Source organism: Liolophura sinensis, chromosome 8, assembly GCF_032854445.1.
Source record: "Liolophura sinensis isolate JHLJ2023 chromosome 8, CUHK_Ljap_v2, whole genome shotgun sequence".
Lineage (NCBI taxonomy): Eukaryota > Metazoa > Mollusca > Polyplacophora > Chitonida > Chitonidae > Liolophura > Liolophura sinensis.
In genome coordinates, this window is record NC_088302.1 from 3,951,239 (window position 1) to 3,967,401 (window position 16,163).

General features: G+C 40.1%; 1 protein-coding gene across 1 annotated transcript; it reads right to left on the reverse strand.

Annotated features, from left to right (window-relative positions):
• Positions 1 to 108: 108 nt before the first annotated feature.
• Positions 109 to 9,991, reverse strand: LOC135472205 (baculoviral IAP repeat-containing protein 7-B-like). The gene is made up of 6 exons (XM_064751593.1): positions 9,933 to 9,991; positions 4,485 to 6,271; positions 4,161 to 4,333; positions 3,326 to 3,386; positions 2,792 to 2,932; positions 109 to 1,701 (listed from the first exon to the last, which is right to left on the reverse strand). Exons 2-6 carry the CDS (start codon positions 5,350 to 5,352, stop codon positions 1,505 to 1,507), a joined length of 1,440 nt encoding a protein of 479 aa, XP_064607663.1. The 5' UTR covers positions 5,353 to 6,271; positions 9,933 to 9,991; the 3' UTR covers positions 109 to 1,504.
• Between the last annotated feature and the right edge of the window lie 6,172 nt (positions 9,992 to 16,163).

Here is a 16,163-nt window from a genome sequence, read left to right on the forward strand (position 1 = left end):
TGTGCGCCGGGCGTAATCCTCGTGCTAGTGTTGTTGTTGTTTCGCTTCTATATTTGTATTAATATATATATATATATATTAAGTCTTATTAGTCATAGTTTTCATCAACTTTATTGACCTTTACATGCTGATTCTAGGAGATAGTTAGGTTTCCCCTTTAAGCTGCACCAAATTAGGTATACATACTAGGACTGAAGAGCAGAATCTTCTCTCTGCCACCTCTCCAGACGGTTGCTTATTGTTGCAGAATGACGGCGCGCCATTGTTGAGGGCGCTGCCGGTTCAAGTTTAACAAAGTGACTTTGTTACCTTTCCTTTCGTAAATTTGGACTGTCTTCTTGGCAATAAGAACACTTCAGGCACTAAATTTAGTGTATATTTGTCATTCCGGACAGCAACAGCGATTGGTTGGCTCGTTGCAATTCGGCACATTTAGTGAAACACTGATGTCCGCCAAGGCTTCGGTCGAGAATTTCATCAAGTACAAACTCCTGAATGAGTCCTTGAGTCCGTTTACTGTACTATGTCACACACGTACAAAAAATAGTTTCGAATATTGTCCGGAACAACTCTAAAGTTCGTTTTTGCCTTGTGACGATGAAAGGAATGCGTGTAAGGCATTACCATCGTCTCTCCTGGCGCGTGACTTTCGCGATTGGATTGAACCTCATGAGCCTCATGAATTCTGCGTTACTTCATACAAACTCTGTCCGATTTCAACAACTCATTTAATGGCTGGAGCAGTTCTGAGAAATTTGGAAAATATTGATGATTAGCCATCCCCCAAATCCGTCTTAATCCCGACAAGTCAGTGGGCGGATTCAAGTCTTGCATTGCCTTCATTTTATCGGGGTGTGGACTGATTTCTTCAGCAGTAAGCCTGAGTACTATAATATCCATTTCTGTTTGGCAATATACGAATCTACCCTTGTTCAGTGTTAATCTAGAATCTCGCACTCCATTCTGTGTTGTTCGATTGTGTCGCTTCCAACAAAGAAATTATCCATGTCCTTTCTAGATCTCCAAGAAGTTCTCTGACCGCACCGGTAAAGATATCTGGGGCACTTGTTATACCGAACGGAAGTCTACGGAAAGAGTATTTGCGTCGTGTCAGTTTGAAACTTTCGTTGTCTAACGGGCATTTGACAGAATCCCAATCTTGCACCTAACCGCAACAAAATATTTCGCACTCCGATATTTATGACGGGCATCGTCAAACGTCGGTAGCGTGTAACGCCCGTGCTTTGTGGCTTTGTTGAAGTTGTCTGAAGGTATTATAAATCCTTTCTTCATTGGACAAGACCAACCAAGTTTGACTGGGGCTCGTTCTGCTTCCGGATCTTTTCATTCCTCTTTCAGAATGCATTAGGACATAAACAATCACGCAGGTGTGACAAATGTAACATATTTCTAAAGTAAACTGGAAATTAATACGTAAAGTAAATCATAAAATAATGCAAACGTAAGCTGTTATCTTTATAGTATGAAAAATATAATGTATGGTTTAGGCCATATAGATTCTGACTCGTCCTTTGATAGTGGCCCTGCAAATTGGACACTTCCGGAGTTTGGGACCACAAGTGAGGCAGGTGACAAGATGGCCACACGGGAGGAAGGTCAGTTGGCACTTCTCCGTAAGACAAATCTTGCACATCGTCTTCTCCATTAACTCACGGTTCTCTTCCACCAAAGACATCATCTCTGAAAACAGACAAGAAGAGTGTAAATGGACAAGCGCAAAACGCAGATCGATCACAACTCTGTTTATACAAATGATTTACAGGATTTCACTGATTGGAGTTAAGCTCCGTACTCAAAAATATTCCAATTGTCGTATGGCACGCAAGGCTTCATGTAAATTGGGAAACTGGATATAATTGGCGAAAGTCACCTCCCTTATAATAGCCAGGTACCTGACAATCCCCTTACTTAAAGCCACATCCTAGCCAGCAGGACATGGCCTTTCTTCGAGCACGTTAAGTCATTGGCCTAAGGCTACAAGAGCGAAGTTCTTTACACACCATCAAAAGATTCAGAATCCAGCCCACGCTGGCTTCTTCTCCGGTCGTATGCGTGTGAGGGTCTCGGGTTTTGCCCACTTTTCTTCCACTATAATGCTGGCCCCTGTCGTATACGTGAAATTTTCTTGAGCGTAAAGCACCAATTTAATAAAAAAATAAATAAATAAATAAAGTCTTTGTTGTGAGGTGGACACTCTAACCATTAGTCTACTGAAGCGGCCAGTTCCTGCCAGAAGTCATTAATCATTTATATACGTGGCGATATTATTATTATGAAGAGATAAACCAGTAATTTTTATCTAAATAGTTCTGACTGTATGCTTTTACACCTTATTCGTGAATAGTTTAGGTATATGATGACGCTGACCATGAACCTGTAATCTGGACACATCACTCGCACCCCCCCCCCCCCGGTGTGTACTAGTCACTCCATTTAAGTACTTAAATCCTAACAGAGGTAAACAGACATGACGCCGTATTTCACCGGTCACGTGTGACAATCTGCTATTTGTCACAATGTCGCCGCAGCTCTGGTTTTTCTCTACATACTGAAAGTCTTTCATTATATTTTATACTTCGTCCACTCTGCGATAGCCTATTTAAGGGACGCTTCCTCCCTACTCTTTCAAAGATGTTACAAATGTTGCAGTCCGATGCTTTAGGAAAGTCCTCTAATACAGTTAACCCTTTGTTTACTACTGTGGACACTTGGACACTTTCTGTCCATTCCACTCCCCATTTGGGCGCCCCGTTGGCGGTATATGACTCACCCTGGCGTTCAGCATCTGTATCATCTATCTTCTCTTGCTTTGAACTACCGATGTCCCTTGGCGCTTCCGATACATCAACATGCGGCGATACCGTCGGACAGGCTGCCGATGCATCCTGGACAACAGCAGGGCGATGCTTTCCTGCAATATGCAATCATCCATGTCATGAGCTTGACAGAGTATATTGAACACATGTACATTTATATGCATGACTGGTGTTCACCGGTGTATTCTCAGAAATTTTTCACTGAGACGAGGACGGCCAGGTTTTTTAAGTAGAAGAAAACGCAATCTGACAAACCTCCTGACTTAAGACGAACGCAAACTGGATTGAGCATGTGTCCTTGCTGATCAAGGATCGACATTTTCGCCCCCAGTGCATATATATGGCTATATTAACTGTCAGTTCCTCCCCTGGCCGTGAGTGGGAAGCTCTGTCAGCAACCTACGGATGCTCGTGGGTTTCCCCGGCCTGGTCTGTTAAGCATGTGTGATTACTCTGATAACGCGTCATCACAGTGTAAATATACTCACTATCAGCTGTGTTCCACGAAAGTCGATTGGTGACAGGAGCGTTGGTGGAAAGAGATGTTTTCTGCAAGGAGAAAGCAGTCCATAAATCAGCGTTGTCCACACTGGTAGACAGCATGACGACAACTGGAACGGAATCTGAGGAGATATCTCCCAGGTCAAAAATCATCCAGGTCAATAACCGCAAGGTCAATTCCCAAAACAACGTTCAAACACAAACCACCAAAGAATTAAAAAAGCGTATTTATTTATTTATTTGATTGGTGTTTCACGCCGTACTCAAGAATATTTCACTTATTTTATGGCAGCCAGCATTATGGTGGGAGGAAACCGGGCACAGCCGCGAGAAAGCCCACAACCATACGAGAGTTGCTGACAGACATTCCCACGTACAGCCAGAGAGGAAGTCAGCATGAGCTGGACTTGAAGTCACAGCGACGGCATTGGTCAGAGGCTCCTGTGTCATTACGCTGCACTTGCGCGCTAATCAACTGAGCCACGGAGGTCCCGAATTATAAAAGTATTTACAGTATGAAATTAAGACGGATGGTTGCAAAGACTAGAAATGGACTTTTCTACCGCTTTAAATGGCAGTGAGTTTGTCTCTAAAAGTCAACAACTCGTCCAATGTAGGCTACGCATCCAACCACATACACTATATGTGGGAGAGCTGGTGTAAAATATTTCGTTTAAGGGTGAGCATTTCACTGCCAAGTCACAATGTTTACATTGCAAAAAAAAAGTTAAGAAAAAAGATTTGTATCATAGGTGCTATAAGAATATTAGGGGGAATGTGACATATTTCAAATATATGTGCCATTGGAAAAATTTGCTTTACCCGATCCAGCAAAACCCTTCCGCTGGTTGCGGCCGTCAAGGCATAACTCTGTTCCTTCTTAAGGAAACTACAAGATGGATACCACTGCGCATGCTCACACCACGGGTCATCGCCAGGTAGCCAGTTCCTCAAGCCGCCATTACAGTGGTGGCATTTAACACAGTCTGATATCCCTGCAAAGAATTGAAAATTCACATCAAAAAGTGTTTAGACTGAGTATGTTTTGAAATAACTTTGAAGTTTTCACTAGTTTCAAAAGATTTAAAACTGCAATTACGTCCTCGACATTGAAACGTGATTTAAATACGTTGTAAGCATATTCACCTGCATAGAAAAATCCAGCTGAAGCCATATCAACGGGGGGATGAGTTTGAGTTTTGGGCCAGTCTACGAAGGATGCTAATCTTGATTCAAGTGTAGAAAAGTTGGGAAATGCTGGATCCGTTTGGACTGAGCTTGTAAGGGACAGCTGTTCAATAGCCCTATCCAAATCTTGAATTCGATGGCGCTCCCTGGCGAATTCGCAAGACGGGTAACGGAGCAGATGCATCTCGTTGGGGACATCACCTTGCTGGAATCCACTCAGCATCCCCTGACAAAACGCACACTTCACAATGTCGCCTACTCCGGTGAAATACAAGCCAGACTGTGACAATGATTTTGGATCCACTATCTCTGGTTTTGGCCAAAATCGGTATGTCTCTTGACGATGTCTTCCTTCCTTCATTTTCACAGCAAACAATGATATCTGGTCAGCTGGCGATTCTTGGCAGAAGTCTGTTGATTGTCTGCCTTTGATAACGGCGTCATGACTATCAATGCTGACGCCTGGTGACGTCCACACACAATCACGGTTAAACTCTCCGTGTATCGGTATGTCTCCACGAGTGACGCCTCTAATAAACTCACAGTCCAGACTGCGAGCTTTGTGCTCATCTAGGGGGTTCATGCCCTTCCTCCAGTTCTCAATTGTAGCATGACACGAAAAGCAGATAACCTTATCACGTGAAAAGGTGTATGAAAATCCAGCTCGCGCGTACTCTGACGGAAATCCTTCCGCCCAGTGGGGCCATGTTATAAACGTTTTAAGACGAATCCATTCATAACACAGTGCGTCAGTTTCCGTGAATTTTGGATCGATTCTTTTTTGGTTGAAATAATGTTCCAATGAAAAGTGCTTAGAACAGGCCATGTTCGAAATCCAAGCAAACAATTTTTAAAAAATCAGTCTGAAATAATAATATAATAAGTTGTCCGACTAACAGTCACGATTACACGATGCAGATTAGAGAACTAGAAAGCTGTTTTTCACTTGTAACGAAAGGTAATGCCCTCTTCAACTGCCACCACCTAGTTATTAATTTAGGGTTAGGACGAAAAATTTGCTTTTGAAACTGCAGCAAAAGGAATTTCCGCGTAAATAATTGTTCACGGTGAGTCCTCTGAAAGAATTCCTGCAGTATTTGAGTCCTTGAACTATAAGAAGCAAAGTAAAACGCGGACAAGCGATAGTACGACAGACTGATCCTGGAATGATTCGCCAGTCTTTCGAGATGCTTTTGGTGAACTTTTCGCCGCCTTCGCACTTCTAGCTGAACGAGAAGCCTTGGACGAAAATACGCTGACAGGCTCACTTGATTTCGTAGCAGATGCTCCGCGAAGCGTACTCGATGACGAACACAATTACTAGCGTAACACTTGGGACAGTTCAGGAGTTGGTTGCTGTCATCTACTCTAGCAGAGTCCTGATTGGCGCAGGTGCAAGCGCTGACACTCGCTGACAGGTTGCAGAAAACGGTGCTGCTGTTGCAAAGTGGTGATGTTGCCAGAACAGTTGGCACTGTCGCGTTATTTCCGAGCACCGGCAATGGATCAAGGTCTTGGCTTGCAGGCAACGATTCGCAGGATCTCTTCCGTTGTACTTGGCCTAAGAATTTTGCCTTCGGACAAACACCCGTCAAGATATCCGCACCGTTCTTCTTCAGGTTATTGGAAAGTTTAGTAGAGTTTTCCGAAATCCGGTAAGTCTCACCACACAACAAAACAGCCCAAAGACTGAACAAATGCCAATACCCAGTAACCTTCATGTCCTGTTTGAAACTTAGCCGATCCTGTCCAAACAAAACCAGATAAAACATCGCATCTGACTGTATTTTGTATCACATAAAACCACGTATTACAATTACATAACTGTGTATTACATTACCTGCATTTGTATTACAAACTTGTGAAATTTCGGTCGTATTTTCTCAGTTCTCCCCGTTTTGGAGAGATAAACTTACTGCATGAGCGGACTAGAAAGGTAAGTGTTTATTGCCTTGTAATACTCCCCATTGTATGGAGTATATTTTTTATTTTTGATATTCATTTGACTAAAGTTTGTCATTATAAGTCTATGTAGTACTTGCCTTGCCAGTCAGTATTGTTATTGTTTACTAGTGACGTATGGTCACGTTACAGGGATAGCTGCAAAAAGCATTTGTGATATACCTGCAGGGCGAGAGATATGACGCAACTGTCAGGGACGTTGTAATTCTGGTTTGTTGTGTTCGAAAAATAAACAAGTCTGTTTGAACTTGATGGGGTCTGTGAGTTTGGTGAAGCGAGTGCTCCCCAAAGAACTCCTCTTGCACTGACAGTAAGCGACGCGTGACGCGAACTGGTTGTAACAGACTCTTACTCCCACTTGTCTACACATTGTGTACCAGAGCTTGTGCATAAATCTGCACCTGCAGTCGGCGTACGTCTTACATACATGCCACCAAAAACAATCTTACTCATCCCGAGGAGGTGCCATCGGGAGTGGCTTTCATAAACATACATAAACATAAATTGATAAGCCACCAATTCACGTTTTCAGGGAGCAATGTAATTTCCATTTTTCATAAGTACGTTGATCCATCCACATCCTGACTGGAGTCGCTATAATTTTTGATTAAACTTAATTTGGAAACGAAACAAGGAGGAAATTTTGTACACATGGTGTATCTGAATACTTGAGCTAAAACCGTCAAACAAATTTTTAATATCTTTTCTAGTTTTAAAGATATTAGTAAATGTGAAATTTTCCAAAACTTTTGAACCATTATCATTCAGATAAGACTCAGACATGACTATTAAAAACCTCTGGAATTTTTTTAATTTAAATAGTAAACCATTTAGTAGGACAATAAAATTTCGAAAACGTTGACAATTGATGAAATTGGTGATTTTTTTACAATTTTGTCATTATTTTCACAAATACGATAGGTAGATAAACTTTGAAAGTGTTTTGGAAATCGGCAGGCCACTCAGAATTTTCACACACCTGTGACTAATAACTGTGGGCTACACTACGGAGTCACAATACGGAGTCACAATACGGAAGTTTAGTTCTAAAGTTCGAGTATCCTTAAATTCGATCGTTTGAGCATTTCCATGCATTAGTGCATGCATAAAATCACACAATTCCACAACTAATTACTTCCTTGATTGCACTGCACTATAAGCTCGTGAAATTTCATGAGTACGTACTTTATTGAAAGATCTCTATCCCAAACTGGCGCAATTACATAACAATATTGTGCGTACGCCTATAACGCTGGCTTACTCTCTGTTCGTAGGGTGGGAATTACGGTCTGGCAGCAAAACAGACAGACAATAGTCGTGGGTTTCTCCCGGGCTCTGTCCAGTTTCCTCCAATCGTATATTGCTGGTCGCCGTCGTATAAGTGAAATATTCTTGAGTACAGCGTAAAACACCAATCAAACAAATACACTGTACATAAATTTATTATAATCACATACCCATTAATGTACTTCTTAAATGTGGTACCAGCCCACTTGCATGTCCACCGTATTTTTTAGTTCTACATTATCAGCAGATGATTGAGAAATTAAGCTGGTGATGTTAGCATTTTGACTAACTATTTTTTGCTGTTGTTCCAAACACTGTCATTGTGTCTTATACATTCACAACTATTTTGTAAATATATATACTGATTATAGGTTTCTATGAAATTTATAATGAGATTAGGATAGATTTGTTTGACAGAACCATTACGAAATATACTTAACTTATGAAAAATGAACACTGAATGATGATTAACGAAGAAGTTGAGGTTATATACATGTGGTTTATTGCCATACAGTAATGCCCAATAATACAATTCGTGCTACTATAATAATGATTAAAACAGTGATTAATTGGACGCATGTTGAGCATTGTATGTAGGCCTATATTTTGTTTGTGTTTTTTCTTCACCTGTTTTCTAGGCCATTTATCAGTTTGTGTCATTGTATATACTTGTTTTTTTTTTTTGTTTTTTTTTTTACTTTTGTTTCTGTATTATATTCTATGCAAAAGATTTCTGGCAGTATAAATATATTGTCTTTGTGTCCTTGTTTCTTATGCTGTGTGACTTTGCACTGGATCTGTACCTTGTTCGTTACGGGTATTTGTGTAATGGGGGTCATTTATACCGTGAGACCTTAGCCGAGATTTCAGAGTGGAAATACCTATCACGCAGTGTCCTCTTTTATGGCTCTTTGGTATCGTTTCGTTCGCAACACCATGCGTGTCTGCAGTTTTAGTTAAAAGTTTTCGTAGTCGTATATATTATATATTTATGTATGTTAATTTCAGGCTGAGCGTTTATCATACTTATGTTTTTCTGTAATAAGTATCACTCGTTATAATGCGATATAGCTGAACATTATTTTGTTCAATTGCTCACTATAAAATTTTATGTTTCCTCCAGGATGTTATATTACATTAGACTCGTCACTTATATGCTTGTATATGTTGTTTCATCATGCTTTAGTGTAGGCAGTGGGAAGGTCTGTCTGTTAAGGTCAGTCAGTTAATACGGAAAGTACGGAGGTGTTGGGGAAAACCCAGTAAATAGATCTAACTGATTGTCAAAGTAGGCTTAATTCACGCTAGCTGTGGTGTAATACCCATCGGTCCTCGCCTATCATGGTCTAACATAGGCCTATTTATCGTATGCTGCATTTATAGGCCCACTGTATGTGGGGAAAATACATGTATTCACCCTTTCATTGGTCAAGACAATGTGCTTCAGTGATACTTATATTTTTGGTATGTGTAAAACATCGTCCTGAAGAAATTCCGTTTACACTATACAACGATCAGCTAATTGATGTGGCAGAAATGGAGTGCCCTGAGTTGGCGTAAAGCATCAACGTTTGTCAATCACCATAAGCCAAAGTTCTGATTTACAGCCTCAGCCACACAACGTGTAGCCTATATATATATATATATATATATATATATATATATATATATATATATATATATATATATATATATATATATAAAGCCCTGGGTATTTTTATGTTTTATATTCTATATTTGGTCAGGCGATAGACGCCCAAACATACTCATACAGGTTTAGTATATATATATATATATATATATATATATATATATATATATATATATATATATATATACTAAACCTGTATGAGTATGTTTGGTCGTCTATCGCCTGACCAAATATAGAATATAAAACATAAAAATCTAATCAACACTTAAGATTCACTTTACCGTATATTTTTCACAGTAGAAAATCTAATGTAGGCATGTAAAGGAACCATGTCACCTGAAACCATCCATTTCTGAGGAAAAGCCGCAGGCAGAGCTAGGCTAAATTGTGACGGACATTTTAGTATTTCCAAATTAGGCCTATTCCTCGAGAAAATCATTGAAGTTCACTCATCTTATTACAGATTTGCTTACTTTACTATATATAAGTTTACATCGTTTACTTACCTGGAAACCTTTCCACGGAGAACATCGGTATGACTATCCATTCACAAAATGGGGCCTACTGTGTACCTTCTACGTCGATAAAGCACTACCCTGCATACAACAGAGAGGTATATATATATATATATATATATATATATATATATATATATATATATATATATATATATATATATATATATATACGTCTGGGTAACGTCAGAAATATAAACTGTGTATTCCACTTCTCCGCAGCAGAAAACGAATGCCATAGGCGTACAAGTGGTGGGGCGGGGGGGAGTCAACCGGGGATTTCCGGCTAAAAGGGGTTTTCCGTGCACCTTGGCTTGACCGCAAATTGTTGGACTCAATCAGATCGTATCTTACAAACCTGGCTGTTTCGTCCAATCACAGCAGCTCTTACTCAGGCACTCGGGTCGATCAGTGGCACATGTAACTTCAGTTCAATGGAAGGTGTTGCTACCTCAGCTGATGTAAGCTCACTTATTTTTACTATTTTTTAAGTAAAAATTTATACGCGTCATAATTAATCCAAACAGTGCTCGCCAATCTGTGAATTACGCTTGCCAGTCTGTGCCATTTGAGTTCAGCAGTGTACAATGTGGGCTAATTACAACAGCGCAAACTGTCAAAGTTGTTGTTGTGCTCTTTATTTTAGCAATGTTAGTGCATCACGTACTCCTCCTCAGTATTTAATAAGCCCAACTTAGTAGTTGCAAACGTAAGGTTGGTGGTAGCTCTATGTGGCTAGGTTTGTGTAGAAATATATGTAAGCATTTACTTTCCCCGCACTCTTTGGTTCTCAGTGTGCTATCTTCAACACACTGGTGTTGTCCACAGTTAGCCCGAGACCTCGGTCTAAGAGTGGCTTATATATACTGGACCGCTAGCCATCAATTTGCTGTCAATCCATACTGCTGCTACATTATGCGGCCATTTTGTTTTAGATACGAAAGGGTGGTCACGTGATCCCCAACTTCCGACCCCTCTCACAGAATACCAATGACGCTAATGTAAGATAAGGAGTTGGGAGTATTTCGGGGTTACATGTTCGCCTACTTAATTCTGTTTCCCCCTAACTACCGCTAAGTTTTCTCTTCTTCAGTTTTGATGACCAGTGAGCAAACAGTTGTGTTTCTCATTTAGATAATTGTCTTAATGTGTTCATACAAACTGACGGAAGATACGTCTTCTTAGGGAGAAGGGGAACATTTTGATGTATGACATTTCTACTCTCATCGCAGAGTATTGTAAACATTTTCTTGTTGTTGTTGGCCTACGTAACCTTGGCGTTAGGTACCACCTAAACTGTGGCCGATACTCTCCAACAGTCCAAGTGGTCCAGCAATAAGTAAATAATTAAATCATGTACCCTAGGCGGCACTGAAATTACCGCTAGCAAAGCTGTATACATATATGTGTGTGTGTGTGTGTGTGTGTGTGTAGGTAAATGAAGCTGTAGGACCTACATGTTGTTTACCGTTTTGAATAGCCTAGTGATAAGGCTCACTGAGGAACGGTCTGATATCAGGGTGACTGTGGAGATTCCTGCTAAAGTGTTACGTGATTGGTTGGCTGACAGTCAGTAGTGTTACCAGTGCACATATCTAAGCTCCCTTCTTCAAATGCAGAAACGTGAGAGACTAAACGACGCTTCCGGTAAACCTTCTGTGGATATTTTTCTTTGCGCACAAGTGAAACCAAGTTGAATATTTTCTTGGAAAGTTTTGTATGTTCTGAGAGGTAAAATGGTGAATATACTCAACGACACCGGAAGGAAACGGGAATTCCCGATTCAAGCGTAGGGTGGACAGCAAATTGTTTGAAAAATTGCTCGAATTGTGTACAGGTGCAAGGGTAGTTTGGATGCATGGCGATTTGGTTGGTAGACCTTTGCTAAGGCGATCTTCTCGGGCAGAATGACATAAAATTGACGAGGAAATCTCCCAGATTACAACATTCCAAGATCGATGTGTAACAGGAACTTCAAATTTAGAATGACGTACGCTTTGCACGAGACTGTGCAGCCTCTGTCGATTCTGCACTTTTCCACTTGCTTAGACTGTAAATAAGGGTGGGTACATGTAACTGGGGAGTTCTGAAGACTAGGGTAATATTTACCGGTTGATTTCCACGATTGGGGATTCAATTGGTTCAGGTAGTGTCTGCATTGAATGATATATGTTGTCCGGGAACTTGCAGAAGTTTATCGATCAGGTCGCGTATGAAAGGTTTGACACATTGAACATACAGAACTGTATGTGAAAACGCCAAAATGGTGATTCTTAAGTGCGGCAGCCGTGCCCAGGCCTGTAGGCGTGGGGTAGAAAGTACCCCAAAACTAATTTTATCGGTCACATTGCATATGAGGATGAAAGTCATTTTATACATTCCTTGGGAAAACCTGATCACTGAAAGCTAATTCTTAAGTTCCCAGCTCATGCACTAAACCACATAAGAACAGTCTAATTAACGCTAATTATGACTTAATTATCAAATTGTCTTGAGGAATGTATAAAAAAAGTTTCGTCCTTGTTCTCATTTCTGACCGATTGTCTTGTTTTAAGGTAATTTAGCCCAAATATTGACCTTTGACTCGTTCTCAAATTGTTTCTAGTGTGGAGTTGGAAATTAGGAATTACCATTTTATAATAAGCACGTCTAAAAGAGTCTTTTGATAAAAAAAAATATCCTCGTACAAGATATGACCGATAAGTCATTATGAGCGTTAATTAAACCGTTCCTAAATGGCTAGTGCATGAGCTGGGAATTAAAGAATTAGATTTTAGTAATCAGGTTGTCATAATGAATGTATAAAATGAGTTTCATCCTCTTATGCGATCGTGACCATAAACTTAGTTTTGAGGTACTTTCCACCCAACCCGTAAAGGGGGTGGGGTGGAAACTTAAGAACCACCATTTTAGCATTTTCCCACATGGTTCTGTATGTTCATTGTGTCAAACTTTTCGTACGCAACCTGATTGATATACTAGTGTTATATTGTAGCTCACGGGCACATAAGATATGGAGCAGTTAGATATGGTCCATGTTCTTCATGTGTTTAGTAACACAAGTGGTACCTGAACCCACTGGCAACATAGAGAGGAAAACTGGGTTAATGATGTGTCTGTTTTGGGTAATTGTAGAGTTATAGGTTTTATAGTCAGTATGTTAAGTACTGACATAGCACAGCACACCTCTACATGAACTCACTGAAAGCCCCTAATACCCCAGTGGGTTCATGTTTGATACTGAGATAGCATAATACACCTCTACATGGACTCACTGAAAGCCCCTAATACCCGAGTGGGTTCATGTTTGATACTGAGATAGCATAATACACCTCTACATGGACTCACTGAAAGCCTCTAATACCCCAGTGGGTTCATAGCTATTAACACAAGGCCCCATTGGGGTATCATGGAGTTAGTTCATGTCAGTATTAAACATGAACCCACTGGGGTATTAAGGAGTGACAATGAGTCAATGCAGCGGTGTACTGTACTATGTCAGTATGTAAGGGTACCACTACCGGAGAGTAAAGATGAGAAGCAACTGGTTTGGTTAAATCTCAGATGAGCGATAGCCCTCACACAAGATCAAACAAAGAAACACGAAGACACTTAAATAAGTTCAATACATATATTTGAACAAAATAGACAAACAATACAACTGACAATGTACAAAACAATACTGCTAATTACAAAAATATATGGTCTCTCACTGATGACTGCATCCAAATCCAGATGGATTATTCCGGCTTCCAAGGGCAAGTCAGTCCAGGTGAATATAGAATCCACAGTTAAGTGGACATGAGTAAATGACTGCAAGCTTCACAACTCCGCTAATATTTGTGGATTAATGCAAAGAAAATTATGGATGGTTTGATCGTAAACATGTTTACAGCACTGATACATATTTCCAGAATGTATACTCTATATACAATGGCATTAAACTCATAAAGACTGAAGCCTCCAGGATGCTCGTCTCAATTACAGCGCAGTCGGTAACCTACACAGAAAAAAAGTAGGTCAGACACTCCCTCAAGAACAAATAAAAAAAAACCTAATACAATATTTAAAGACTGTGTTCGTATACCTTCACCCCCACACCCCTAAAGAAAGTCAACTGTACATAAGTATGGTGATTTTTGCAATCACTAAATATAACACATATACAATAATAACAAAATGTTTTTACGGATATATGCACATACACGCAGAAATATACAAAATACACCTACACAAATGTCAGTCACACTCTGAACAGCATATCAGCCATGTTATCCTTACCAGCAATATATACAATTTCTAGAGCATAAGGCTGTGAAGTCAAACACCATTGTGATAATTTCTGATTTTTGTTATTAAACTTCTCTAAGAACACCAAAGCGTTGTGTTCAGTATACACAGTGACATTACCAGAACAACTGGTCAAATACGCTTCGAAATGCTGTACAGCCAGCACAAGGCTTAGTGCCTCCTTCTGTATGGTGGAATAATTCTTTTGATGTTTATGTAACTCCCTAGAGAAGTAACTAACAATCTGTTCTGTCCTCTCCTCTCCTTCCTGGAGCAAAACAGCTCCAGCTTTACTGTCAGTAGCGTCCATTGCCATCTTATAAGGATAGCTGAAATTTGGCGCTTTCAAAATTGGAGGCTTAGATATAATGGCCTTAAACCTATCAAGAGCTGACTGACAACTATCTGTCCATATAAACCTGACATTCTTTTTAAGCAACTGAGTTTTATGAAGCAGCAACATCCCTAAAATTGGGCACAAACTTGCGGTAAAAACCACACACTTCAAGCACTTTAAGAATGTCTTTCTTAAAAGTAGGCACTGGTAAATCCAGTATGGCTTGGACTTAAGCTGAACGAGGTATGTCATTTTGTCCTTGGGCAAATTCCGTCTTCTTAAGATTAATCACTAAACGTAATGAAGACAATCTAGACAATATTGTCTCCAGATGTTTACAATGTTCTTTCCCTGTGTCACTCACAATAAGAACGCCATCTACATAGGCTGCAGAGAATTCCAGCTCTTCTACAGTCTTATTGACTAACCTCTGAAACGTTGTTGCACTAGTTTTCATGCCAAATGGCATGACAAGAAACTGATAAAGCCCTGAAGGAGTAGCAAAGGCAGATATCTCCTTAGCCCTATCTGTTAACAGTACCTGCCAGTAACCCTTAAGAAGATCAAGCTTGGTAATAAACCTGGCATTTCCTACTGTATCAGTGGAATCCTCAGTACAGGGAAAGGGATAAGAATCCGTCTTGGTTACAGCATTAACCTTTCTGAAATTTACACATAGGCATATGGAACCATGGGGTTTACTAATTAGGGAAAACTACAATTGTTTTGTAGAGCCACTCTGGCTTGGCTCTATAATGTCTTTGTCTAACATGTACAGTATTTCCTGGTTAACAAGCTTTAACTTTGCATGGTGAATTCTATAAGGGTGCTGTTTAACAGGTACAGCCCCACCTACATGTACATAATGCACTGCAGCATAAGTACAACCTGATACATCCAAACATATCTTAGGATAAGTCTCAAGCAACTAACAAATATCAGAAAGATGACTTAACACTTCTAAATTGCTCAGTACACCGGAGTTATCCAACTTAGATCAAACAAATCAACATGAATTCTACTTGGCTCTTTGGACTCAGTACATGTTGTAGACGGCTCACCAGTCTCCTCTACCTGATTTACTACTGTGCTAGCCATAGCTACTGACTGACTTGTGTCACAGGAATTATACTTCATGAGTATATTAATGTGACGTACTCTTTGTCGTCGTCATATGACTGAAAAATTGTTGAGAACGACGTTAAACCACAAGCACTCACTCACTCACTCACGTACTCTTTGTATTCCTGTTATCAGGTGTACTAATAAGTTTCCTTCTGTTTCCTGGGCCAAGATGCATTCCTTCATCAAAGCTAAAGGACCTCTAACCTCGTGATCATACACCAACTCAAATGGACTAAACCCAGTGGACTCATTAGAAGTATCCCTAGTGGTGAACAATACAAATGGAATCTTTATGTCACAAACTTCAGGGTATTCCATATTATGTTCTTGTAGAGAACTCTTCATGCTTTGGTAGTATCTTTCTAAAGCCCCTTGAAACTGTTAGCTGTGCATTTAAACTGCTTAATCCCCATATGACACGTAACTTCCTAAAATAAGCCTGACATAAAATGTGACCCGTGGTAAACCAT